The sequence below is a fragment of the Carya illinoinensis genome, chromosome 10 (assembly GCF_018687715.1).
Source record: "Carya illinoinensis cultivar Pawnee chromosome 10, C.illinoinensisPawnee_v1, whole genome shotgun sequence".
Classification (NCBI taxonomy): Eukaryota; Viridiplantae; Streptophyta; class Magnoliopsida; order Fagales; family Juglandaceae; genus Carya; species Carya illinoinensis.
The window spans coordinates 9,128,059-9,155,623 of record NC_056761.1 but is presented as its reverse complement, the minus strand read 5'-3'; the positions used below and the strand labels follow the sequence as shown (position 1 = coordinate 9,155,623).

Here is a 27,565-nt window from a genome sequence, read left to right as displayed (position 1 = left end):
GCCGGTTATTAAATTGCCAGCGACTTCTCAAACGCCGCTGAATACATTCCGATGATATTATTTATTTACCGGCGATAACTAAATCGTCGTTTATTGATTTGCCAACGATTTGTAAATCGCCGGCATCTAGTTTTAGGTTTTTGAAATTACATTGCGGCGATTATAAAATCGCCGGTAAAGAGCATGTATTAGACGGTAATTTTTTATGTTTGCTTTCATATAGAAGAAATGGCTGAATAGTACTGGCGATTATGCGGCGAATATGTAATCGCTGGTATAGAGATATAGCGGCGATTTTTGTTGATTTGCCGGCGATTTAAAAGTGCCGGGAAAAATGCTTTCTGTTGTAGTGTATAAGGCAATGGTCATAAGTTAGATGAAAATTACATAATCAAGTTTTTGGATGGATAATAAGTAGATCAGAAAAAACTAAAAAGACCAAAACAATATGATGAGTATTAATTGAAAACAGCATGTTCTTGTTATATGTTTCATTATATATAAATTAAGCTAACTCATACATCCACTAGAATGTGATTTCACTTCTATATCTTACATGATCTTATTCATAATGTATATCATCTAATCTAAAAACACACCATTATTTTATCAAAACCCAAAACAATAAAAAAGAGAAAGAAACCCTGCCCTCCAGGCCATCCTGAAAAGGATCTAGGATCAGTACTTATTAATGTCGATGCTCTTGCTTCTTCGGGAAAGTAGTCTCATCGTGCATATGTGTATGTGTGTATATATATGTAGACGTACATATATATATAAATATGTATATACACACACACGTTGTCTCAATAGGACTTTCGCTTGCCTTTCTTGAGGAAATTACGAGGAAGGAATGCCTGGGGAAGAACCTTGTTCGTTATTGTCTTGTGAAGGTAGTGCAAAGTTCTGGCGAACGAAACGTATAAGGGTAACTGAAAAATCCCAAACAGGCAAACAGGAAGGAGTGCAACAGCATAAATCACAGTCAGAGTCAAAGATCTCTTCTGATCAAAACGAAGTATGAGCAGAAGACTCGCGGAGAAGGAAATCATGGACAGTATCATCGAGAAGAAGAGAAAATTGAAGCCGATCATCAGCTTTCGAGGGATATTCTTGTGGAAATAATCTTGTTCAAGTGGAGATGAAGTGATCGTGAGGAACATGACGACGGAAGTTAAGGAGCTCGCAAGAGCGATAATATCCGTGATGGTGAAGAGCATGAAGATGGGAGAGTGAAGGAGTCTCGGGACGCCGGATTCGTTGGTACCTCCTGGAACGGAGTAGGCAGCTGCGAAAACAACACCGGCGACGAGGACGGCGACGGTAGAGCACGATCCAGTGGTATCCTTTAGCCACCTTTTTGCTTCCTTGAGAAGCGGAGCGTGTTGCTCGCTGAAGAGCTCGCTTGCAGTCCGACCGTCATTGTCGCGGTGCAAGCTATAATGGGGCGGCATTATCTTTCGCACACGCTGCATAGAGAATACATTTCATTAAATATACATATATATATTTATGTATGTATGTATGTATGTATAATATTAAATGACTAAAACCCATACAAACACTACTAAATTATTAAAAGATCAAAATTAAAATTTCCTGTTTTCTCAATCAAGTAATGTTATACACCATACTATAATCTCACTTATATTTTACTATATATAATGTGGTGCATTTATCACCATTTAATGATATAGAACCATGTTATAAATGATCATTTAGTAGTAATAAATATATCACATCTTATTTAGTAGGATGGTAGTATAGTGCATAGAATTTTCTTTTAATAAATATCATCTAACCTACTATATTTGTATATGACCCATCACTCTAAATTCGAAGTTTCCGACAAAAATTCTAGGAAATTATGTAAAACCATTTGATCAGATAAAAATTAAGGTAAGGAGCTAAATTAATATTAATTACCTCGAACCATTTCAACTCATCCCTCAATTCGAATGCAGGGCCACCAGCGGTTTCGTTTCCTTCACGACTGTTTTTAATGTCAGCGACCTGATGCAATATGGTGTAGCCTTGTACATTGAGCCTCGAGACCAACCTACATCTTAGAATTACGTCCATCTTCTTTAGATACCGAAAGACTTCTATTTGACGGTGGCTAATAGCCACGTGCAATATGTTTTCCTCATCCTTACTCAAGTGCTCAATTGCCTGAGGATGCTGTTGTAGTATCTGGTCCACTATTTCAATTATTCCTTCAGAGGCTGCAATCAGCAATGGGGTGTAAGTTTTCTGTTTTGATCTAGATTCTGGTGGTTTATCATCTCCAACATGAGTAGCTGCAGTACTGCTGATGCTTGATTTTCCTCCTTTTCCTCCTCCAACATCAATAAAAACATCATCCAAAATATCCATACTCCCCAAGAAAACCGTCTTGTCTTCTACTATAAAACTCCTTTCCCACGTAGTATCCATTTCCACTAGCAATTTTGTGAGTTCCAGAGCTGATTTGTTCGTTCTTCTCCTCTTCCAGACTTTCTCGATGGATGGCCATTCTATTTATGTATCATGCATATATAAATATCAATATAAATATAAATATCTTATTTTGAACCAGATTTTTTGTGGCAAATGAGAATTTTTTTTATATCAATATAAATACCTTTGGCTGCAATTCTCCACAAAGCATTGTATATTCTTGAAATTGCTGCTATTTTGTGGAAATTAGACGCGCGTTAGAAACATCATGTTTCTAATATTAGTATATATACAGGGGGTCGAACAATATAATCTGCATGTTTCTCGTTGAGGTATATAGTCAAACAAATAAAAACTAAACCCAGAGATGATCAAGGGCAACCCAGTTTGACTAGCTACCAGATATAATTAGGTATTCTAGCTGCATGGAACCGACTAACAATATTTATGCATTCCGCCCAAAAAAATCTATGTAGATTTTTAGTTTTGCATAAAAGATAATGTATTATTGATTGTTGATGCCTGGGCGCAACATATCAATAAATAATGTATTATTGATATTTGTTTTTTAATTTTTTGTTAAATATATTAAGTCATACAATAAATAATGTAGTACTCATAAACCGAGAAGTATAGCTTTCTTATGATCTTTGAGAGAAAGCATTTCCAATTTTAATATTCAACCAATCACAGGACATCTTTTTGGCCAAGCTGCCTTTGAACAAAATTATTATCTTTCTTTAATTCCCATGATTTTCAGATTCATTTCCCATTTTAAGTTTACAGCTATATACATATATAAATAATATATATACATACATACACACACACTCTCTAAGAAGAGAGATATCATGTGTACCGTGCTAATTAGTACCTAACTTCATTGGGTTACGTAAATTACCTGATGGATGTGTTTTTGGTTTGCGAGGGCTTTTGCTGCTTAGGCCGCCCTCCAAATCTCTTACATGGGCTTCATGACCATCTCTGCTTATACCATCATCTTTTTCATCCTCATCCTCGTCGTCATGATCATGATATAGATGGTCAGGAAGACCTAATTAATTAATAATTCACAACAGAGTTGAAGTTAATAATTACGTACGTAATTATGTCCTTTTCGATGTCGAATGCATCATAAGAATGCTTTCAGATTAAAGTACATATAATAGGGAGCCACATACAGATATAATGCCGTTGTGAAACAGTGAAAGCAATTAGTAACATATGCATGGAGTCGTAGAGACGTACAACGATAGAGGAGAGTCTTGATGATGTTGTCCTCGTGGGACGAACTCTTGAAAGCAGATGGCATTTTCGCTAGTAGATGAAGACAAGTCATGCCAGAGGCTGTCTTTCTTTTTCCAAGTTCTTTGTCTTTTTCTAGCAACCAAACAGCGGTACCTGTATTGAAAGATATAGATCGTTATGTATAGATTACCATTATCTGCATGCATGCTATTTAAGTCGAATAATAGTTTTTATTAGTGAAGAAAATAAACTCAAAACATTTATGTTAGTTGTGAGATCTTAAAATTACAACATTAATTTGGAACAATTAGAATGCATCTTTCTGCTAGCTCTAACCATCTACATGACACCATTATATTTATAATGTTGGTTTACGTGCGTGCATGTCACAGAGAGAGAGAGAGAGAGAGAGAGAGACCAAAGTGTTGGCCAAAGACAGCGATATGGAGAATGGAGACGCTGTCATTCCGTTGGAAGTGATCTTTTATATTCCCAACTCTCTTAGCCAAAAACTTGAGCATTTTGGACTTTCCAAGGGCAGCAGACCTATACAGAGGGGTTTCACCAAGTTGGTTCCGATCCTCCAGTAGCTCTTTCAGGGTGGCCTGATTGTTTCCACGGGCTTTACTTTCTCGATCATCAGCCATTTGGAGTTTACTAATCAAGAGTTCTGCTGCTTCAATGTTGTCCGTGGAGGCTACCTCGTGAAGCGTAGTGTTACCGTGACAATTCTTAGACAAGGCCACTTCCGACAACCTGGAGTTAGGTACAAGACCAAGAAAATATCGAAGCAGTTCTGTTCTTTCACTATATGCCGCAATATGAAAAGCAGTGTCCCCCTCCATTGTCAGAGGTTTAAAGATTAGTTGGGGATTTTTCTCGTAGAATTTCTTCATGGCATCCCAGTCTTCGACCAGGAAGGCCCGGTAAGGCTTCTTCAGCTCCGAATAGACACTCCTTTCATTATTTTCCTCTACCTCTGACTCAATCTGCAAATCTCTCCCCATCAGCATCATCTCTCTCTATCTCAAAGTTCCTTGGAAATGGTTGAGCTAGTCTCGCACTGGCATTATATTGCATGCATGCGTTTTGTAGACGTCTATCTGCAGAGAGTTGGATCCGGAAACGGTATCTACTTTGCTTAACTAATAATCAATGATAGCCACGAATATTAACTTCGCTTAATCGATGAACAAAGGTCAGCATATAATCATAAAAGAAAAGAAGACAGAACTTTATTCTCTTCCGTATGGTAAAAACCAATTATTGAAACCTTTATTCTAGGAATTTTTGGGAGGAAGGTTGTTCTGAATCTTTTTATTTTGAGCCTTTATTCCGTGTGCAAACACATGCATGATGTTAGTAAATAAAGGTTTGGGTTAAATCCAAATTAAATGGGTATTTGGATTTTTAAGCTTTTCGTAAAAATTCTTATATTCAACAGTGCTACACCGCACACCTGCTGATGTGGGCATTTCTCTCCCTTAACTCTCATCCGTCTGATTCTCGGTCACCCTATCCAAAATTTCTCTCTCTGCGTGGTCCCTCGCCATCTCGAACTCGGTTGCCGCCTCATTTTCAATGACACAAGGCACCTTGAACATCCCTAGAAACCATCACCTCACTCTCGATTTCGACATACATATATATTTACTGCAACGAGTTTTGGGTGAGGTAGCCTCAAGCGTCGTTAGCATTGTAGTCGCACAGTAACTTCTGTAAATTGTACGTTTGGTGCCTACTAAAATTTGGGCGGTCTCTGTTAGTATGTTGGAAATTGTAGATTGAGAGATTTCATGGTTGGTTGGTGATCTGATGTGTCCGGAATAATGAGTTTTGGGGCATTGGGCTCGGGTCATTATAAACCTAAGGCACCATGTTGGATTGTTTTGGTTGATGGGTTGTTTATGGGCTCATTTTAAGCTTTAGTCGTGGTTTGGGATTTTTTTAGTTAGAATGGTTTTGAATTGGTGTGAGTTACTAATATTAGGTATTTTATGAATTAGGTTGTAACACTGCTATCAGTTGAGTCCAAACCTTAGATGGTACATTGCAAGAGTCAGGCAAGCAGCTCTCCTATACTTGTTTTTGCCGAAAATTGATTGAGATTAATTTTGTAAAAGCCTGCATATTTTTTGTTATGAAATGCAACCTTAGTTAATTTTTTTTTTTTTTTTTTTTACACTAGTCTCTGTATTTGAATTGTGAAATCTTACATTTTATCATTACTATTTTAGACATGAGCAAATATTTATACTTTGTTCTTCTATTGCATAAAATGTGAACAAAATAGTTTGGATTTGATTATATGATATCTATTTGCTTGTAAAGCCCAGGCCCGTGGCCCAGGCCCAGACGAAAACTCAGCCCCTAAATTAACAAAACGACACCGTTCGGTGAGTTGGCCTTCTTCCTCCTTTCAGTTTCCTTCTTCCCAAAATTCCCTCTTTACCGCTATAGCATCCCGCTCTACCTTCCCATTTGATGTGGATTTCCACGTTGGCATTCTTTTTTTTTCTCTCTCTCTCTCTCTTTTTGAGACTCATTGACCCAATTCAACTTTTTCCTTTTCGTTAAAAACCATTTCCTCCGACTTCATCTCACTGACAGATTCCCTCCCGTCAAGCTCCCACAAACCCCTGCATTGTCAAGTTCCTCCCAAACCCCCCACGCCGTCAAGCTCCCCCCAAACCCCTGGCGCTGTTCTGCATTTCCTCTCCCCTCCAAAACCCCCAACCCATCAGACCTCACCCCCGATAGATTCTCTTTGCATTTCGTCTCCTTCAAGCCCCCCTTAAATCCCGAAAACCCTCTCCCCTCCTGCATGTTGATCTAGGTCAAGCCATCTCCTCCCTCCTAAAAATGCTCTCCACCACTCCCTTCATTTCGTATCCTCCAAAACTTTGGTTTATGGGATTGTTGACTCCATTCCAAAATTTGTATAAACCCCTACGCAACAAAATGACAGATAAATTGTGGTTTTTACATTTGAATCCTGAAAGAAAAATCATAGAATGATGCATCATAATTGACGTAACGATGATCAAACAATTGGGATATGATGAGCACACAAAGAAGTAGTAATTTATGTTCTATCGAGCACTTGGTGCCAAAACAGATGTAAATTCCAAGCAAAGACCAAAGACAAAGGGACAAAATCAAAGAGAAGAACAAAGACCAAGTAAATTCTAGAGAAACAAAAAAAAAATGTAGAGAGTGGCCGATACAGGGGAAGCAGAAAAAAAAATCAATTTACTTTGAAAAAATCTTGTGCTGGTCAAAGATGAGGGCTGATGCGTACAGGTGAGATGAAATGCAGGAGGTTTTCGTTGACGGCGCTGGAAATGGGTCGGAGGTGGAGGGAAAGGAAGAAGACAAAATGCGGGGATGTGAAGTTTGGGCCGGGGGGGGGGGAGGGGGGTACGTGGGGAATTGATTTTGACGAAGAAATGAAAAAGTCAAGTTGTGTGACTCGGTCCCTGAGTCTCAAAACAGAGAGAAAAAATAATAATAATAAGAATGCCTTAGTGGCTACTCCACGTCAAGCGGGAAACCAAAATGGGAGGACTAAACGGTGTCCCTAGCATTTTCCTTCTCGTTATACCTCTTCTCCCATTTTCTCTTCCTCAAATCCCAACTTCCGTTCCCATGCCTCTTTAATCAATTCCTCATTTCTCCCAAATCTCTTAACAAAATCACACTTACTTTGTCTCCCTCATTTATGATTTTTTTTTCTTCTTAGTGGTTTGTTGCTGCGATTTTGTGGGTTGTGGATTTTTGGGTTGCCGTCAATTCTCCTCACCAAAACAATGCTGAACGGAGGTAAGATCTTCTCTCACTCACACTCCAATCTCACTTTCACACACGCCCACTCTGATTCTCAGTCACAGTCTTCTTTGCAAATCGCTCTTCCCCGTCGAGCAATTCCATTCACCATGGTTATCACCGTTGCTGGTTGCTCTTCATGCCCGTAAGACTTCATCAACACTCCATCCCTTTCTAATCTCCATCTGTCAACCTTCTCTTTGTAGCTCTCTCTCTCTCTCCTCTACTCTCTCTCTCTCTCACAATCTCTCTCTCTCTCTCACATGTTATCTCTCTGCATCGAGATGTAATTTTCCTCGCCATACACAAGTTGTAGACGACCACATCCCCACCACAACGCAATTGCCAAGCCGCCACACCAAACAAGTCTGGTCTCTGCTCACTCCATCAACATTGGTAAACCCTATCAATCCTTGTCCATGTATTCCAGTGTATTTCTCTCTTTTAATTCATATTGACTTTTGTGTAATTCCCCATCAAACCATCAAATTTTAATTCCCTTTCACAGTGGAACTCATCGATTAAGTTTTAGTAGTGGATTGCTTGGGCCATCCGAGTCAACATATGCCGCTACACACTTAGGTGACTTTCTCTCCTGCTTACTTGGTTTGAGTTATTCCATCACGTAACCCTTGCAAAGACAAAACATAATCTAAGTGTTGGTTTTTGGTTCACGAGGCAATATTTACGTCCCTGAACAACGTTGCTCCGCTCGATCATTTCACCAATCACCTTACAACATTAGGTATGATACTTCAATGCGATAGGCCTAGTTGTTTGGTTAAGTGTGCGAGATGAATAAAATATGATTGCTGGATATTTTAAAAAATAAAATAAAATATATGTGTATGGTCGAATTTATTGGTCGTGCATTTTCTTATTGGATTGCTATGTGGGAGTGCTCTTGGTTGGTAGAAGGGTATGAAGGAATGTATGATGTTGGCTATGAGAGTGGATGTTGGCTGTCAGAGATGATTTGTGGTGGATTGAGTTGATTTGTGGCTATATGTGAGTTTATATGTAGCTTTCAGGGGTTGGTTTCATGGTTGTTTATGGGATGGTGTGTGTTGGGTTGGTTGTGTTGGATGTATTATGAGTTGTGTCGAATGTGTTATGATTTGTGTGGATGCTTGGGGCTGACGTGTGGGTAGTTTCAGGTTTAAGTGTGGGCTGTTTCAGGTTGTTGAGGGGACATTGGTTGTTTTGGATATATTATATATATATATATATATATATATATATATATATATATATGTAAACTAGTTGTATTAGTATTGGCTAGTTGGGTTGTTTGTGACATGTGGGGAGTGATTGTTGTAGTACTACTATAGGCTGGTTTTGAGTGCTTGATATGTTAGTTTGTGAAATGTTAAATTGATCGATAAGTAGATGGGGCCTGGTTTATTGTTAGATATGGTGGGTGTTTGGGCTATTTATAAATGAATCTGCTAATAGGCTTGTTTTATTCCATGCTTAGGATGGTGAAATTTTGTTTACTAAGTCTATGTGCTGGTATGGATTATTAACGCTTGTACAAATATTCCCTGATTTAGGTTATTATGACATGGCTAGATTATGATCCCAAAACATTGAGAATACACTACCAGAGTCAAGTAAGCGGTGTTCCTATACTAGACTTTGCATAAAAAAACTGAACTGGGGTTGATTTTGGAAAAATATGCATGTTTTGTTATGCAAAAAAATTTGAAACAACCTTTGTTATTTGTTTTGCATTACTCATGAAATATTTATAAAAGAGAAAAATGTTTTTTTTTTCATAATTGGTGTAGACATGAGCAAATTTTGGCATTTTATTTCTAAACTGTGCAAAACAAGCGAATATGAAATCTAAAAATTTGTGCATGATTATGTGAAGATGCTCTGAATCTATTTCGATTATGTGAAGATGATATGATTCTGTTCGGTATTCTAGTTTGATATGATGTGGCATCTAAAAACCTTTGACATGACATTCTGATTTTGTATATGGTTCTGTTTTTGCGCTGCTTTGACCTTACCACAGGTGTACAAATGTGGCCTCTGTTATATGGTTGGTACCAACATCTCTATTTCTAAGTACACCCACTTTGAAAATAAAATAGTTTTTCTGTGTGATCTTTTCAATGTGCACACTCGAGACTCTAAGAATGAATAAGATGAAGATTCACATTCTGATACTACCTAGTTTGGCTACCGAGCCACTGGGGTTAAATATTATGTTCAGTTATTATATGTCAAAAGATTTTTGAATATGAACATTTTGAACTGTATTTTTGTTATCTGTATTCTGAAGCTAAAATGTTTTGTTCTGCATTCTAAACTCTGTGAAAAGGCTTATATTTACATACTAGTATATATTCGCTGCTTACTGAGTTGTTGATCACCCTCTTATCTTCACGATATTTTCAGATGATGTTGATAGCTTAACTAGGGATCAGGAATAGAGCATGTGAGCAAGACTAGCTGAGAATAGGAATATTTGGTTATTGGGACTTATGTAATAATTAGTTCATGTTGTTAAGGTTACTGGAGATTGGGAAAGCATTGATTTATGTTATTGGATTTATCACATTGATGACCTCGTAGACGAATTTATGCATTAAGTTGAAACAGATGAATTTTATGTCTTCTTTTTTTTTTTTTTTTTTTTTTGTGTGTGTTTTGGAGCCTTTGGAAATTATATTTGTATTCGAGATACATGATTTTAGGTGATAAGTAGAATTCTCCAAACCATTTGGATATGGGGCATTCCAGGTCGTATCAAAGAAAGGTTTTAGGTTCTGTATATTATAATAGTTGAGGTTTTAGGTATTTGTAAATTTTAAGAAGCAACTTTCAGATTTGAGTTGTAGAAATTGAGGACTATAAGAGATGATTATGTGAATAATTCAGGTTGTCAAAATCTATGAACTTTGGGGAACATGTTCTATGAAATTTTAGGTCTTAGATTTTGTGGGTTTTGAGAACTAGTTTCATGACATTGGAGATTTAAGATAAGAATTTAATATTCAGATTGTAGAGATGTACATAAGCTTGAATGAATACTAGGCTTCAAACTTGGTAGACTCTAATGTATGAATTAACCAAATATGGGGTTTAGATTCTGACCAAGAATGTAAGTGTGTCTTGATGTCAAGTTTAGGATTATCGGATGTGAATTTTAGTACTTAGGCTTTAATCAAAATGGGAATTATTGAGGGGTATGTTTACTTTAATCTGGTTAGAATATGGGAAAGGCCAAGTAAGACAATAAATTTTTGATTTGTTACATTCATATTTAAAATTATTATTTTGAATATTCCTTTTGAAATGCTTAACCAAGTATGGGTCTTTCAGGATGGCAGCTCGTCGTTGTGTTCGAAATGTAGTGGACTTGAATGCAACTAGTGAAGAGAGCGGATGCACCATAGAGTAGTTCAATCGGATGCACCTTCCCACTTTTGACGATCAAAGTAACCTGAACCAGTAGAAGATTGGATTCTGGACATCGAAGAAATACTTCGCATCCTGAACTGCAGCACAAGGTATTGTACACTGCCTTCAAGCTAACCAGGAAGGCAAAGAGATGGTGGATATATGAGAGAACTATTAGGGAAGTTGATGGAGAAGGAGTAGTTAGCTGGCCCCACTTCAAGTAGATTTTCTTTTATCTCTTCTTCCTATGAGATCCCTGATTTTCTTGTGTTTTTATTAATTATTATTATTGGTTCTATTATTTTGAATTGTTATTATTATTTTGGTTATAGTATTTTATTTTATCACTGCTTAAGTTGTACAATTTATTTCAATATGCTTTTGTTTTATTTACTTTATTTTCGGTTTGGGCTTTGTGTGTGTATTTTGTTTGTGTGAGTCTTGCTTCTATTGGGCCGAGAGTGTGTGAGTTAGGGCACAACCCATGTGCTTGTGTAGCCCCAGCCCCCCTAGTCGATACGACGATGTTTTGGCCCCCTCCCCTTAGGGTTTCATCTCTTTTCCCCCAGCGCTGTTTCCCTTTCTTTTTTCTTCTCCTTCCTTCTCTTCTCTTCTTCTTCCTCCTTTGTCAGTGACCCCCCTCCCCTACGTCACTACCCTTCACAACCAACCAATGTGTGTCACGCATAGGTCGAGCAATGCACCACCCCTCCGACTTGCTCCACCACCTACCACCCCCAACCCACAAGCCCTTTTCTTTGCATTCTTCCCCCACCCCTCTTTGCAACCCGAAGGCTTTTTAGCCATGGGTGCTCGCCACTGTTCTTGGCCTATGTTGGAGTGCCACATGGTGGTCCCTTGCAGACCCCACACCTCCCCTTCTCTCTAATTGCAATGCTATCTGCGTTGGCCGAGACACCCAACTCAGCCTATAAATAGGCCAAGCTCCACCCACCTCAAACCATCCTAAGCAATGCTTCCCTCCTCCCCTTAGCTTGGATCCATGTTCCCAACCTTCTTAGCATTTTGGCCTCTTTGTCGTTTGCTATCATGCACACTACCATGCACAGCCACCCAACCACCTCCTCTTGGCCTCTCACCCCTCCCCGAGTCACCATACACATATCCCCGTCCACTCTAACCCAGAAAACCACCCAACCCGTGGGTTTTACACCCTAAATCACTGCTGCCTCGCCACTATGCCACCAATTTTGGCAACACTTTGGTGAGCGTTCTATTCCTTTTGTTTATTTTTTATAAATATTTTGCATGTTTAATCTTTGATGTCTTGGTGTTAGTCCGCATAGCAATGCTTGCTTGTCCAATTGTGGGACCCATAGACTGACGCACACGCGATCTTCCAGAATTTTCCCGACCGCATGTTAAGTAACCTTCCAACACAATTCTAGAATTTAGAATATTATTTTAACCACTAACACTTTTCTGCAGTTTGGTTGTGTTGAACTAGGCCTTGGGCCCAGTGTGGAGATTTGGGAATTGAATTTTAGTTGAGATGGAATTGGGCCTTAAGTGTAATATCCGCTCATTCTTTCTTCTTCTTTATTTTTGAGCCTCAATCTATGTGTCAAATTTTGGTCTACATGTCGAGTTTCGATCTACATGCTGAGCCTTATCCTAAGCATTGTACCTCGATAGTGTGTTCCGAAAGTTATCCAACGGATTTCAAAGTAAGATAGATATTTTAAACCTTACGGATATTTTAAATATTATGAAAATATTTATAGGAGATATTTCCAGTATTATTAGATAAGCTTGTTTTTAAAGTAACACAATTATAATATTTTAATGAGCTCTAAAACTATTATAATTGTGGATAAATACTTAAATTAAATATTTTAGTTGTTTTAAAATATTAAGAGATTTAACTTTACGTTCAAAACTCTAAAATTTAATTTAAATGATTTTATTCTCTTTGAGTAATTAACGATATTTTATCATTTTAAATAATGATGAAGAAAGTTTATTTTATAAACTTTAGTTTATAAAATAATATTCTATATTAATTCCTCTCAGTGTTTCATCTAAGTGTTTTATTTTAAATAAAACACTTACGCGTTTTCAAATCAGTGTTTAAACTTATCGTTAGATCGTTTTGAGGATCCTGAAGTGAAGGATTTAGATTAAATACCCAGGCCCCTACCATTTTCCCTTCACTTTTTCCTTTTTTTTTTCTTTTTCTCTCCTCTTTCCTCTCTCTTTCTCCCATGCACGTCCAGCCCATGCTTTGTTCTTCTCCACCATGCATGAGCTTTAGCTCTTCCAGTCGACGCCACCTCTAGCCACCGTGCCCCACCTCTACCTTCAGCATGATCCTCCCCCACCGACGACCACTACCTCACCGGTGGTGAGCTATATCAGCAGGAACCTCTCCCTCTTTCTCCCTCCAAGCAAATGAGTTTTACATCCATTTTCTCCTCCTTAAGCCACCATACACGGCTGAAACAGCCATCAAGTACCACCAATGGCTTCACCACACCATGGACTTCCTCCCTATGTCCTTCTTTTCCTCTAACTCTCTCTCTTTCTCTGATGGGTCTCCACAACCATAGGTTCGGCTGCACCACCGTACACCGCCATACATGGCTATCCACAGTGTTTCACCACCACCACCTTGTTCTTCTCATCACCACAACCTTCTCCAACAAGTTTCATGCCCAACAGAGCTGTACATTGCTCTCACTCTCCCTCACTCTCCAAGGTCGTATTTCACTTCTAATGGTCGATCCGCCACCGTGAGCCACCGTATGGCCACCACCTCACCACCACAACTCCATCACGTCTTCCTCTACCTTTCCCTAGCTTCTCATGAAGTTCCATGGTCTCCCTCCACCTCAAGCAACCTCCCACCATTTCGAATGCATTGTTCACGGCGTGATGCCGCCGTGCTCCACCACCTTTGACCACCACGAGGCCACCTTGAGCCTTTCCAAAACCACACCTAGTTATTCTCAAGCCCAAACCGCCACTTTATGTGGTGGACAGCCACCATACGCTGTATTACTGTCACGTATGACTCCTTCGACGCCTTGATTATGACGGGCAGCGAGCGACGCATGGGTTATCCCGTCGATGGTATAACCCTCTATCTTTAGTTATTTATGTTTATATTAGTTGGTTGGTTGGATTGTAAACTGTGTAGTTAGTATTTGTGGAGTTCGCTGCGTAGTTGTGAAGTGAAGTGTAGTTGTGAAGTGCTGAGCTTGATTGTATAGTGTTGTGGAATGTGCTGTGAGTATGGGCGTGAGATGGATGCCGTAGTTGTGATACGGCGTGAAGTGTGAAGGGACTCCATGTACTGCAGCGATGCGCTGTGTGACGTGCATTGTAGTGACGTTTGGCGTAGAATGAAGGGAGTGCGCATGGAGCGTACTCTGTGTTGTATGGCGATGCACCATGTGATGTGCATCGTGATAATAAGTGTTGTATCGAAGGGAGTACGCGTGGTGTGTACTCCATGTTGTGTAGCGATGCACCGTGAGACATGCATCGTAGTGATGTGTGTCGTAGGGTGGATGGAAAAGTTTTCACGAGAGTATACTCTGTACTATGTCGTGATATACCGGATGGCGTGTCACAAAGGGTTGGATGGCATAGTAAAGAAGCGTGGAGTGTATGGTGTAGCATCGGAAACTGTGTAACAGTGTCCCGAAGTAATAATGTTGTGGTTGTAGTCCAAGATGACGAGTGTCGCCTTGAGGCTGACTTGTGGCTGAAAGTAAGTGTGAAGTGGTGAAAAAGTATCGAAGAGTCAGCGGATGCATGATGGGCATTGTGCTGTTACTCGGGAAATGGTCCTCGTCTCATAATGTGACAGAGGTGCATTTTTGGATGCAATCCTCTAGTTAAGTGACAGAAACTGTGTAACAGTGTCCCGAAGCAATGGTAATATGGCCTATAGTCCGGGGTGACGGGTGTCACCTTGTGGTTGACTATCGCTAAGAGTATATGGAAGTGGTGGAAGAGTATCAGAGCATGCAGCGGAAGCATGATGGGTGTCGTGACATGACTCAGGATTAGTCTCAAGCTGCGTGACGTGACCGAGGTGCATTTCTGGATGCAGTCCTCTTGTTAAGTGGCGGGAACTATGTAACAGTGTCCCGAAGCAATGGTGATATGGCCTGTAGTCCGGGATGACGGGTGTCACCTTGTGGTTGACTATGGTTAAAAGTATATGGAAGTGGTGGAAAAGTATCAGAGCGTGCAGTGGAAGCATGATGGGCGTCATGACGTGACTTGGGATTAGTCTCGGGCTACGTGAAGTGACAGAGGTGCATTTTGGATGCAGTAGTCTCATATCAAATGTTGGGATGAACTTGTACAGGGCTGGGAAGTAGGAAGAATCCTATCAACCGGGTCTGAGCAAGTTGGTATTGGAGTATGGAGCTTGTTTATACAAGCGGACATTCATTAGAACTATAAGTTGCTCTTAGGTGATAAAAAGGGGATAAGATATAGGTGTCTCTGGCGTGTATCAAACAGGTTTACTATATGTAATGGGTAATCTATCCTGAGCATGGTTACATGGTGTTTTAGCCCCAGAGTTAGCTTGAATTAATATAACCTGTCTGGACGGGAATGAGGATTTAGTATGGGCTAGGATACGTGAAGGTAATGACGGGTATATTATCTAATGTTGGAACACGTGACTCTGTTGGTTGGAATCATGCATAAGATTGTGGAAACAGAAGAACGAGACGGAGGTCTTAGTGTCTTAACCCTAAGATGAATCACGAATGTTCACTTTAAGGAATAAGACCCTGAAGGTTTTAGTGTAGTAAATGGCACGCGAGAGCCCAAGGATGGACGGAGAGTGTTCCAAGTAAGGCATAGTTCTATTTTTAGAATAGTTCCTTATGTGTATGTGTATGCATGTAGGTTGCCATCTGACACGCACACGAATGGACTGCATGGATTGAGTATGGCATGAAGTCCAGGTAAGTATTACGTTTATACTCTTCTAGAGTTTTCTTATACAAACAAAGAAGAAGACGAAAGCTTTTCTCTAAAAGGAAACTGAAACTTTTCTCCATGAAGACACGCTTTACGAAAGAAAAAGAAAATGAAACATAAGTTTTTAAGTATAAGTACGTAACAGCCCTCCTTGGCAGCCCCTTTTCACGCACCCAAAGTATGTACGTGTATGCATGTAAATGGATACTATAAGTAGTACGTATTGTATGTATGTTCACGAAAAGAAAATGAAAAGAAGCTTTAAAAGACATAAGAACTGCTAAGAACTATAAGGACTGAAACTGCAATGGACTATTTCTAAAACAACTTTTTCAAACTCTTTCTAAAACAAATTTTATGAAAAAAGAAAGAAAACTATTTTCTTTTAAAGAAACTTCTTTTAAAACAACTTTTACAAAAAGAAAGAAAACTATGCTTTAAATGACACGAAGAAAGTGTTTTAAAATGTCCCTATGAAAGTGAGGCCTCAGCCCTATGTTTTAAAATGTCCCTATGAACGACGATGCTTTAAATGATGCCATGAAAGATGATTTTTAATAAGAGAAACTTCTTTTAAAACGACTTTTAAGAAAAGAAAGAAAACGATTTTCTTTAAAATGCTTTTCTATGAAAGAAACGAACTGAAGAACTTTAAGAACTGTAAAGGAAATGAAAGGACTGTAAAGGAATGAATGGACTGAAATGCATGATGTATGAAAATACGTAACGGCCACATGAATGAAATGGAAATGGTACCAAATAAATGGACTGGACTGGACTGGGCAGATTGCAATGCCGAGTAAGTAGTACTGGTAGTTACCCAGTGCTGCACCCTAACGGAATGGATTCCCAATCCGTGGGCACAGGCGGAATCAGGTCCAAAAAACCACTAACCCCAGCACACAGGGCGTAACAGTGTGCTATGACCAATGAAAGTGATAAGAAAGAATGGATGCATGTTAAGAAAGGATGGATGTATGTATGTATGGACTGTATGCATGAATGTAAGTAAGAACAGATGAACGCATGAATGTATGTAAAAGAAGGAATGCATGAAAAGACTCTTTAAGAAATGAAGGCAGCGATGCGTGGGGAACTGTTTTAAAGAAGAAAGTATGTTTTCAAAGAAAAATCCCACCCCGCAATGTTTTAAAAACAAAAAGAATGTCTATGCATGCTATGTATGATATGTACGTATGGAATGATAAATGCATGACTAAAAATCTATGTTATTTATATTTTGATTGTATGAAATAATGCTTACGAGTCATCGACTTACTTTAGTTTTTATGTGTGCCCTCATAGGGACAAGATAAGCATGATAGGTCAGGACGGGTACAGTCCAAGGGGAAGAGCACGAAGGCCTAGGCAAGATAATTTACTTATGAAAATTTAATGTTTTCCACTGTAGTCTTTTAATTAAGAAAATGAATTTTATTTATAACATGGAGTCTTTTGTATCCTGGCATAAATGGAAAAGAAATTTTAAAGGAATCGTAATCCCCGTCTATTTTTATCAAAATCAAACTGACAAGGGTCCTACCACAAGGACGGGCGTTACATTAAGCCAGAAATGGAGGTAGGAAAATCACGTGTAGTTGGGTTGTGAATCTATGAAATTGGCTGGTTTTGACTTGTTGTGGGTTGTATAATTGTCTGTTGAGTGATCTGCCATGTCATCCAATACCTATTTGTCGTGCATGTGTATTTTATATTATGGCTAATTGTTCTACTTATATAATTGTGTTGTGTATGCCATATTGTATGAACTTGAAATTGGTTGGTATATGCGGGTTTCACGACCCCAAGTCGAGATTGGGTATTATTTCAGTGGAGCTCCTCTAATCACTGGGAGTGTAATAAACTGATGTGATGTCCCCTGAGCTATTGCCAGGCGACAGTTGGGTCCATTAAGATGGTAACACTCTTGACGTGACTTGTGGCACCATTCCTAGCAAGGGTTAGAGGATGCTTGGTCAAGATACGTGCCAGACGTGCAGCTGGGTATTGCTCGTTATGAAGTAACATGCACGGTCGTTACATGTGGTATGAAGAAGGGAGCCAGGATGTACGGATGGTCCCAATGGGAGATCATGGAGTACACTTAATAAACAATTATGATTGGGCCAAATGGGTTTTTGGCATGTGTTGGTAAAGGTGTCATTTTCGAAAAAAGGGGGTGGAAAATGCTCTTGTATGTTTTTGGTTGACTGCTAAATGTGTTGGTTGCTTAAAGTTTATTTTTAAACTCTTGATGTTACTTAGTTGGTTATTTGCTGAGATTTTATAATTTCACTGTGGTACTTTTCACCTATGGTTTCGTTTTATGGAACCGTAGACTTTGACACAAAAGAAGACTTTGAGCCTGAGGGGCCGGCTCTGCTGAATGAGTGACTTGCTGGTGTCTCTAGGATGTTGTGGGATTTAATTCCCCTATGTTATGTATTTGTTTTCCTTTATTTTAATAATTTACCGAATGACTATATAACTCCTCTTGTAGGACTTTTGTTTCGTTATATTTTCTTTTAATTTATGGTACTTACTTTGGACACCTTTTCATCTCTCCGCTGTGAATTTTTATTTGCACAATTTTTGCATGTTGCACACAATCTGAGCACTTGGCGTTGGGGTGTGTGACCCGTGTGGTCATCATTCCAGTGTCACGACCTCCACCAAATCAAATGTGGAGGTCGAGGGTGACACACTTCCCAAGCTTGATAGATGATGCTAGGGCCAAGAAGTTTACCCACTTAGTACAAGGGACTATAATAGTGCACCAGTATGTGGCCAGATTTGTTGAGCTATCGCGCTTTACCATGATTATGCCAACTCAAGTCTTTGCAATGACGCCTGGAGAGGCTGAGGATAGAAATGATGTGATCACAGGTACCCTCCCCTTATTTTCCAATAACGCTACAGTGTTATTGATTCTGGAGCTACACATTCGTATATTTTTATGGATTATGCTCATTTCTACACTTTAGAAATGGAAAAGCTGAATTACAAGTTAATAGTCTCGACCTCGACGGGAAATTTGGTAACATGTAACAAGATTCTCCATGGGTGTCTAGTATCCATTGAAGGGAGAGTAATGCCAACTAAGCTAATAGTATTCCACATGGTCAGGTTTAATGTAATATTGGTTATGTACTGGCTGTGTGATATCCTATATTTACATGTAGTTTTATTGAATAATTATTTAAATTATTATAATTAGTGATTCTCTATTTTAAATTAAATATGATTTTTACAGTATTATTTTATGATTTTTAATTTGTAAAATTATTTTAATGTGCTTTCTTGATATTAATTATTATTTTGCATTTAAATTGCTCTATGCTTTAATTTATTCTATTGTTGGGCTTATATTTTATTTTATTAATATTTAGTTGTAGTGTTTTTATTTAACTTTTATTTATTTTCATTGTGCCTTTTTCCTCTTAGACCCTTGTTTTCAGATTGGGCTTTGTTTTAATGGGTTTTTCCTTCATTTTTGAGCCCAGCCTATTCGGTCTCCATGCCCAGCCCGTGCATTGAACCTAGCCCCTTTAATTTCCTCCATGCGGCGTCGTTTTGGGCAACAACCCTTAGGGCTTAATTCCTCTCTTCTTCTTCAACACTCCTACCTTCTTCTTCCTCTTATTTCATTTCTTCTTCTCCTACAACCGACAGCTTCTTCTTCCCCTTCATTCCATTTTTGTTTTCCTTCTTTCTTTCTACAAAAAAAATCAAAGTGTGCCGTAGTTTCTTTTCTTCTTCTTCTTTCTGGCACACTGCTTCTTCCTCTTCCTTTCATTCTGATTTTCTTCTCCTCCAACCGGCCACCTGCTCCTCCCATTCCCTTGGTAAGTTTTCTTTTCTCTTTTGGTTCTTTTCTCTTCCATTTTTCTTGTTGTATAACTGAACCTTTCTTTCCTTTCTCTTGCATTTATTTTTCTCTCCTCTATTTTTCTGGTTGTTGCAGGTCCACTAGCTCCATTATCATGGGTTTTCTCTCTCTCTTATTTCCTTAGGATTTTCTTGATTATGCTTGAGTAAAACCCTTGCTTTTCCCTTGTTTTTCCCCTTGAATCGTGACCTGTTTTGACTCCCAATATTGTGCTCTGTTCTTGGCCAAAAAACCGTGCACCCATGCTCTAGTTTCTTGGTTCTTTATTCACCTCCATTTCCATTTTTCCATCCTCAAATTTGTGTGCTTTTAGTGCCCTGTTTTTAACCAACCTGTGCCCCTGTTTTTTATCCCAAGCCATGGACTTGAGCTGGGTTTTGGGTTGGTTATTTCCTCCACCGTAAGCCTCATTTTCCAGCCACAATATTCTTATTTTATCCTAGTAAATCAGCTCTTTGTTTCCAAAAATATTACTCCAAATCCCCTTATTTTCGAAACCCATTTTCCATCCCAAAAGTTGTAAATTTTGGTGATTTAATTTCGGGCTCGCTTTTGATGTTTAACGAGTGCTTGATCTTTCAAATATTTGCCTTCAAGCGCTGTAAGTAATTTTCCAAATACCTTTTAGATTTAAATATATTTTGCTATAATAATTCTTTATGATTTGGTTGGTTTTGTCGGACGATGAGTCCGAGGAGTTTTGGGGTCGATTGGATTGGAGGATGGAGTTGTTTGTGAGGTTGGATTGTGCTTGGTATTTTTACGTCTTGCTTGGGTTCATGTTATACACTGCATAATTGCATGCATGCTCATGTGTATATTTGAAAACTGGGTTTTCATGTGAGAAATGGTTTTTAGGTGCGTGTGTATCACGACCCCAAGCCGAGACAGGGTATTATCTCGGTGGAGCTCCTCTCTGGTCACTCGGGAGTGGAATATGCTGAGTGACGTTCCCTGGATTGTCGCTTGGCAACAATTGAATCAGACGGGATGGTAACACTCTCGTGCCAACTCCGTGGCTCCTCTGCTGGTGAGGGCTAGAGGATACTTGGCCATGAACGCGCTGGGCACAAAACTGGGCATCGTTCATTACGAAGTCACACGTACGGTCATTACCCGTGATGTAACAAAGGGAGTCAGAGTGTACGAAAGATCCCTGAGGGAGATCATAGTGCATACGGATTAAAATTGGATATTCGGTTTTGGATAAATGGATTTATGTGAAAATGGTGGATTTTTATACTGAGCCATTTTCTCAATGGAATTGGTTTTTGGGCCAAAATGGGATTTTGGTGTGTGTTGAAAAATAATCTTTTTTAGGAAATGGTGATTTTTGGGTTTCAAGCATATTTCATCATATGCACGCATATTTGTTGTTGCAAGAATGTATTTTTATCTCTTGGACTCTTTGGTCTATTACTTACCTGCAGTACCGTTTCCTGGTACCATATATTTTGATGCAGGTGAGAATGCAGAGCTTGATGATGAGGCTCCACCGGAGAAGTAATCGGTGATCACTGTCTCGTGGGATGGGATTTATTTCCCACCTTTGGTCATTGTATTTTGGCTATATTATATTTTCATCGGATAACTATAACACTTTTTGAAACACTTGTATTCAGGTATTTAGTTGATTGACTTTAACTTATCCGCTGCGTCTTTTGTCTTATACATATTGCATGTGCACACACTTAGCCCTTGTCGTTGGAGTGTGTGACTCGTGTTTTCACCATCCCGACGCCTCGATCCCCGTGTTTCCATACATGGGAGTTGGGGGTGTCACAGGCTGGCTTCCTACTACACCAGTATTGACTGCTTTGAAAAGGAGGGTGGTATTTATGCCCATTAAGGGAGGTGAATTTCATTTGCAGGGTCGAAAGTGCGTTTGCTTCCACTAGTTATATATGTTGTTCAGGTTGGAAAGTTATTTCGAGAAGGTTGTTAGGGATTCATAGCTTGTGGTAGATGCACCAAAGGAAGAGTTGAAATTAGAAGGGGTCCCTATTGTGAGGGAATGTCCAGAGGTATTCCCAAAAGACTTGTCTGGATTACCACCCGAGTGAGAAATGGAGTTTGCCATTGACTTAGTCGACACCTATTTCTATGTCTCCTTATCGAATGCCACCATCCTAGCTCGCAGAACTCAAAGAACAGTTGCAATATTTATTAGATAAGAGTTTTATCAAGCCCATTGTCACCATGGGGAGCTCCAATATTATTTTTGAAAAAGAAAGTTGGAATAATGAGGATGTGCATTGATTATAGGGAACTTAACTGAGTAACCATAAAGAATAAATATCTGCTACACCGCATAGAGGATCTATTTGATCAACTCCAGGGCACTTAGGTATTCTCAAAGATTGATTTTTGGTCGAGGTATCATCAATTGAAGATCAAGGCAATGGATGTGCCCAAGACAACTTTCAAGATCAGATACGACCATTATGAATTCCTGGTCATGCCTTTTGGCTTGACTAACGCCCCATCAGTATTCATGGATTTGATGAACAGAGCATTTCACGACTTCTTGGATAAGTTTGTGGTGGTATTTATTGATGACATGCTGATATACTCCAAGAGCAAAACTGAGCATTAAGAGCATTTGAGATTGGTACTCGGGACACTCAGGGATAATAAAAAAAAAATGTTGGCTAGGTTGAAGAAGTGTAAATTCTAGCTAGAGTTAATCACATTTCTAGGGCATGTAGTTTCAAAAGATGACATTTCATTAGACTCAAGGAAAGTTGAAGCAGTAGGTAATTGGTCAGCACCAAAGAATGTGGATGAGGTTATGAGTTTCTTTGGCGTAGTGGGATATTACTATCGATTCATTGATGGTTTCTTTAGAATAGTAGTTCCTCTTACTGCCCTCACCGGGAAGAATAGCAAGTTTGAGTGCAAAACAAAATGTGAAGAAAGTTTTCAGGAGTTGAAACAAAGGTTGGTGATTGCCCCTATTTTGACAGTTCCCACTACTAGAGGAGGATTTGTGGTTTACAGTGACACATCAAGGTTGGCTCTGGGGTGTGTATTAATGCAACATGGAAAATTTACAATATACGTTTCACGCCAACTGAAGTCATATGAACAAATTTACCCCAAGCATGATTTGAAACTAGCAGCAATTATCTTTGCACTCAAGATTTGGAGACATTATCTGTATAGGGAAAAGTACGAAATTTATATCGACTATAAGAGTTTGAAGTATTTATTCACCCAAAAGGAATTAAATATGAGGCAGAGAAAATGGCTTGAGTTGATCAAGGATTATGATTGTACCATTAACACCACCCAAGCAAAGCAAATGTTGTAGCCGATGCACTAAGTAGGAAGTCTATGGGACCAGCAGTTGCAACTCTTACTACCCAACACCAAATATTAATGGACTTAGAAAGAGCAAGTATTGATTTTATCACTAGGGATTAACATGCTTTTGTGCCCAGTTTGACTGTTCAACCAAGCTTGGTAGACAGAATTAAGGCCTCTTAGAAAAAGGATTCGGGTTTAGTGAAGCTGGTAGAAGAAGTTAGAAAAGGGAATAAATCTAAGTTCGGCATTTCTGAGGATGGAGTGTTGAGGTTCAGAGGTAGATTGTGTTTGCCCAATAATGATGAACTAAAAAGGTTAATTCTCGAGGAAGCACACCATTCTTTTTACATTGTCCACCCAAGGAGCACCAAAATGTATCAGGATTTGAGAGAGTGTTACTAGCGGAACGGTAAAAAGTGAAATTGCAAAATTTGTAGAACAGTGCCTAACTTGCCAACAGGTGAAGGCGGAACATCAAAGACTAATGGGTTTGTTGCAACCATTTCAAATTCCATGATGGAAGTGGGAGCATATCTCCATGTATTTTGTGACAGGTTTACCAAGGACATTGAGTGGACAGGATGCAATATGGTTGATCGTGGATCGCTTGGCAAAAACTACTCACTTCATGCCCACTTAAATTTTCTTATAAAATGGAAAACTAGATGAGCTATATGTGTAGGAGATAGTGAGATGGCATGGGGTATCGGTTTCCATCGTGTCAGATAGAGTTCCTCGCTTCACTTCAAAGTTTTGGGGAAGCCTACAGAAGGCCATAGGAACAAATTTAAATTTCAATACTACTTTTCACCCTCAAACGAACAGACAGTCAGAAAGGACTGCTAAATCCTCGAAGACATGTTGAGGGCATGTGTGATGGACTTCAAGGGGACTTGGATGCAACATTTACCACTAGTCGAGGTTGCCTATAATAATAGTTATCATGCCATTATTGGAATGGCACCGTACGAGGCATTATATGGTAGGAGGTGCATACCTCCCTTGTATTGGGATGAAATGAGTGAAAGATGAATTTTAGGGCTAGAAATCATCTAGAAGACCATGGAGAAGATACATATCATTCGGGCTGTGATGAAAGCAGCTCAAAGTTGACAAAAGAGTTATGCAGACAATCGTCGTCACTAGCTAGAGTTTAAGGTTGGAAACAAAGTATTCTTGAGGATTGCACCAATGAAAGGAGTTATGAGATTTGGAAAAGTTGAGTCCCAGATATATCGGACCCTTTGAGATTCTTGATCGGATTGGACAAGTGGCATATAAGGTGGCACTACCACCATCACTCGCCAGGGTGCATAATGTATTTCATGTTCCTATATTAAGGAAGTATATCCTCAAACCCAACCACATTATTGATTATGAACCACTTCAAATTCAGGAGAGTATGACCTATACCGATGAACCAATGCAGATTTTAGACAAGAAGGAACAAGCGCTACAAACTTGAACTATCCATTTGGTTAAAGTGATGTGGAATAATCACGCTACTAACAAAGCTTCTTGGGGACTTGAGGAAGAGATGCGAGTTAAGTACCCACATATGTTCGATGGGAGTTTTGATAGCTTTAGCAAATACTGAGGATGGAATTTTTATAAAGAGGGAGGATGTAAAGACCAGGCCCGTGTGATGGAGATTCAAGAAGAGTCATTCACAATGCCACTATGAGGGCTAAGTGTGTCGAGGCTAGAATGGTTGCATTGGGTAGCATGCATCACTCAGGTGGTGAGGCATTGGGTGTCCAAGGCAAGTGCAACTAGAGGCATTTCATGTGTTGGCCAATTCCTTGATTTTAGGGGTTGGATGACAAGATGACAAGAATGTTGCATAAGAAGATGACAAGATCCTAAAAAATAGGGGTGGAGGGGCCATTTAGAGGAGTGGCCAGCCATCTCCATTATTTTAGGAAGTTTGTTTATTTTTCACTTGGTTTATTTTCTTTTAATTAGGAGATTTGTCTAGTTTTAGTGTGTTTATGATTATTTCCTAGTTTATTTCATTTATGTTAGATATTTGATTTTATTTTCTTTAAGTTAGGAATTGATGTATGTTGAGATGAGATCTAGATCTATTGTGGCCGAAACCTTAGAGGTTTCTATATAAGTTTCGGCCTTGCTTGTTTATTCATCAATTATTGTTATGTTTATTTAATGAATGAGAATTTTCTCTTTAATATTTTTGAAAGTTAATTGCTAGCCTGAGCTAGTCTTGATTTTCGCCAACAACCAATTTAGATCTTTGTGTTTCCTTGAGATAACCCTAGATCTAGCCAACCAACAAGCAAAAAACCATAGATCTAATCACCCAACACGCCAATTACAAGTGAGTGAGAGTGAGGCTTTCATCTATTGGTGCTTTCATTGAGAGATCCAACCCAAAGAGAGGAAGCCATGACCGATCTACAACCAACTCATAGGGAGCGGATCGAGAACATTGAAGCCACTTTGGAGGCACAATAAACTGCCACCAATGAAAGGCTTTGAAGGATTGAGGAGGTGCTCCACTAATTGGTAGGTAGATCAAATAAGGAATGGTGAGAGAAGGCGCAATAGGAGAAGAGCTCATAGTCCCAAGGGTTCCGTTGAATCTAGAAGAAGCCAATGTCGTGAGAGGGTGGATGACTCAGATTCATCTTCTCAAGATTCCTCAAGCACTCACGAGAAATCCACCGGTGAAAGTGAAGGAGAAGAAGTGAACCGTGAAAAGAAGAGAAGAGCACGTAGACGGGAAGTTCTCAAGCCAAAGATGGACTTTCCAAATTCAATGATAATGACTCAAGCATGTGGGTTAGTAGAGCTAAGCAATACTTTGAGCACAACCACATGGAGAGCCATGCTAAAGTGTCCTATGCCACTTACTTCCTTGAGGGGGAGGCCAATGAATGGTGGAAATGGATGATGAAGACGTATGGGGCTCAAAGGAGAGAGTTGAAGTAGAAGAAGTTTATCAATGAGCTTTTGAGGAGATTCAGGCCAACCAAGTATATAGATTGTCATGAGACTCTCCCAACGATCAAGCAAACTGGATCTTTAAGAGATTATCAAAAAGAGTTCGAGTATTTGTCTACTAGAGCACATGGGTGGTCGGAGAATGCCCTTATTGGGACCTTTGTGGGCGGATTGAAGAGCAAGTTGGCAACGAAAGTGAAGCTTTAAAAACCAAAGACTTTGATGCAAGCTTTAGAGGTTGCACGGATCAAGGATGATCAACTTCAAGATCTAAAGAAGAGTGGCCAGTTTGAATTGAGGAAACCACCCCTAATGGTTTCCAAGAGTGATGCAAACATGACTTTTGGCAAGAATGTCTCATTGGGAGGTCCTAGTGGAGGAGCATCAAGTGGATCTAAACCCTTACTTGCGGGGGTAAAGAGGCTATCTTGGGATGAGATGCAACGAAGAAGAGAGAATGAGCTTTGCTTCAATTGCAATGAAAGGTTCATTATGGGGCACAAATGCAAAGGTAAGCAAATCTATCTCATAGAGGTGGAGTTCGAGGAAGAGGCAGGTATAGTGGAGGAAGAGCAAGTTCAAAAGGAGCAAGATCAACATGAGGCCATGGGGGGAGACCCTCAAATTTCTATTCATGCTTTGGTGGGTGTAGTCGGGCCTAAAATGATGAAAACACAAGCACACATCAGCAAGATGGAGGTAACGGTTCTTATTGACAATGGTTCATCTTTGAACTTCATCAATTCAAAGGTGGCCGAGACCTTAGGGATGCCTATGACTTATATTACTCCATTTGAGGTCAAGGTAGCTAGTGGTGAGAGGATGATGTGTAGAGAAGTATATAAAAAGGTATGTTTGAAAATACGAGATCTTGAGATTGTGGTAGACTTGTATTCTTTGTCTATTGTTGAGTTGGATGTGGTGTTGGGTGTGCAATGGTTAAAGGATTTAGGAAAGATTGTGTCAGATTATAAAAAAATGACTATGGAATTCATGATGGGGGACAAATGGGTGACCCTGAGAATGAGTGGAAGAGGAGGATGCAAGGTCGTGGGTCCTAGTGAAAGTGAGAAGATCTTAAGGCAAGGGGGGCAATGTTTTGCTATCACATTGGCCTCCCAACTGAGGGGCTTGAATGAGGACCATGAAGTGAAGGATGGCGGCTTGAAGAGGGAGTTAGGAGCCAAGGTAACTCTTGATTTGAGGGAATATGTGAGAAGATGTGACACTTGCCAAATGGTAAAGGGTGAGAGTAGCAAACCCAAGGGGTTGATGCAACCCTTACCAATCTCTATTCATTCTTGGGAGGATGTTACCATGGATTTTGTGGAGAGGTTGTCATTCTCAAATGGTTGTGATGGGGTGCTTGTAGCCTATGAAGTGGGGAGTTCACCAAATGATTTGGTGGATATGGAACTTAGAGAGAGGGATGAAGTCTTGAAGGATCTCAAAAAGAATTTGGCGGCATGTGCTCAAGACCAAATGAAAAAGCATTTCGGCAAAGGG

General features: G+C 39.5%; 1 protein-coding gene across 2 annotated transcripts; it reads right to left on the bottom strand.

Moving 5' to 3' along the window:
• Positions 1–537: 537 nt before the first annotated feature.
• Positions 538–4,764, bottom strand: LOC122278750. Of its 2 annotated transcripts, none has more exons than XM_043088941.1 (6): positions 4,106–4,764; positions 3,688–3,840; positions 3,341–3,493; positions 2,624–2,671; positions 1,927–2,516; positions 538–1,469 (listed from the first exon to the last, which is right to left on the bottom strand). In XM_043088941.1, the coding sequence occupies exons 1-6, from the start codon at positions 4,701–4,703 to the stop codon at positions 807–809; spliced, it is 2,205 nt and encodes a 734-aa protein (XP_042944875.1). In that variant the 5' UTR covers positions 4,704–4,764; the 3' UTR covers positions 538–806. The 2 variants fall into 2 exon arrangements, with proteins under 2 accessions (XP_042944875.1, XP_042944876.1); XM_043088942.1 differs by having other exon boundaries at positions 2,624–2,668; positions 4,106–4,763.
• Positions 4,765–27,565: the final 22,801 nt, after the last annotated feature.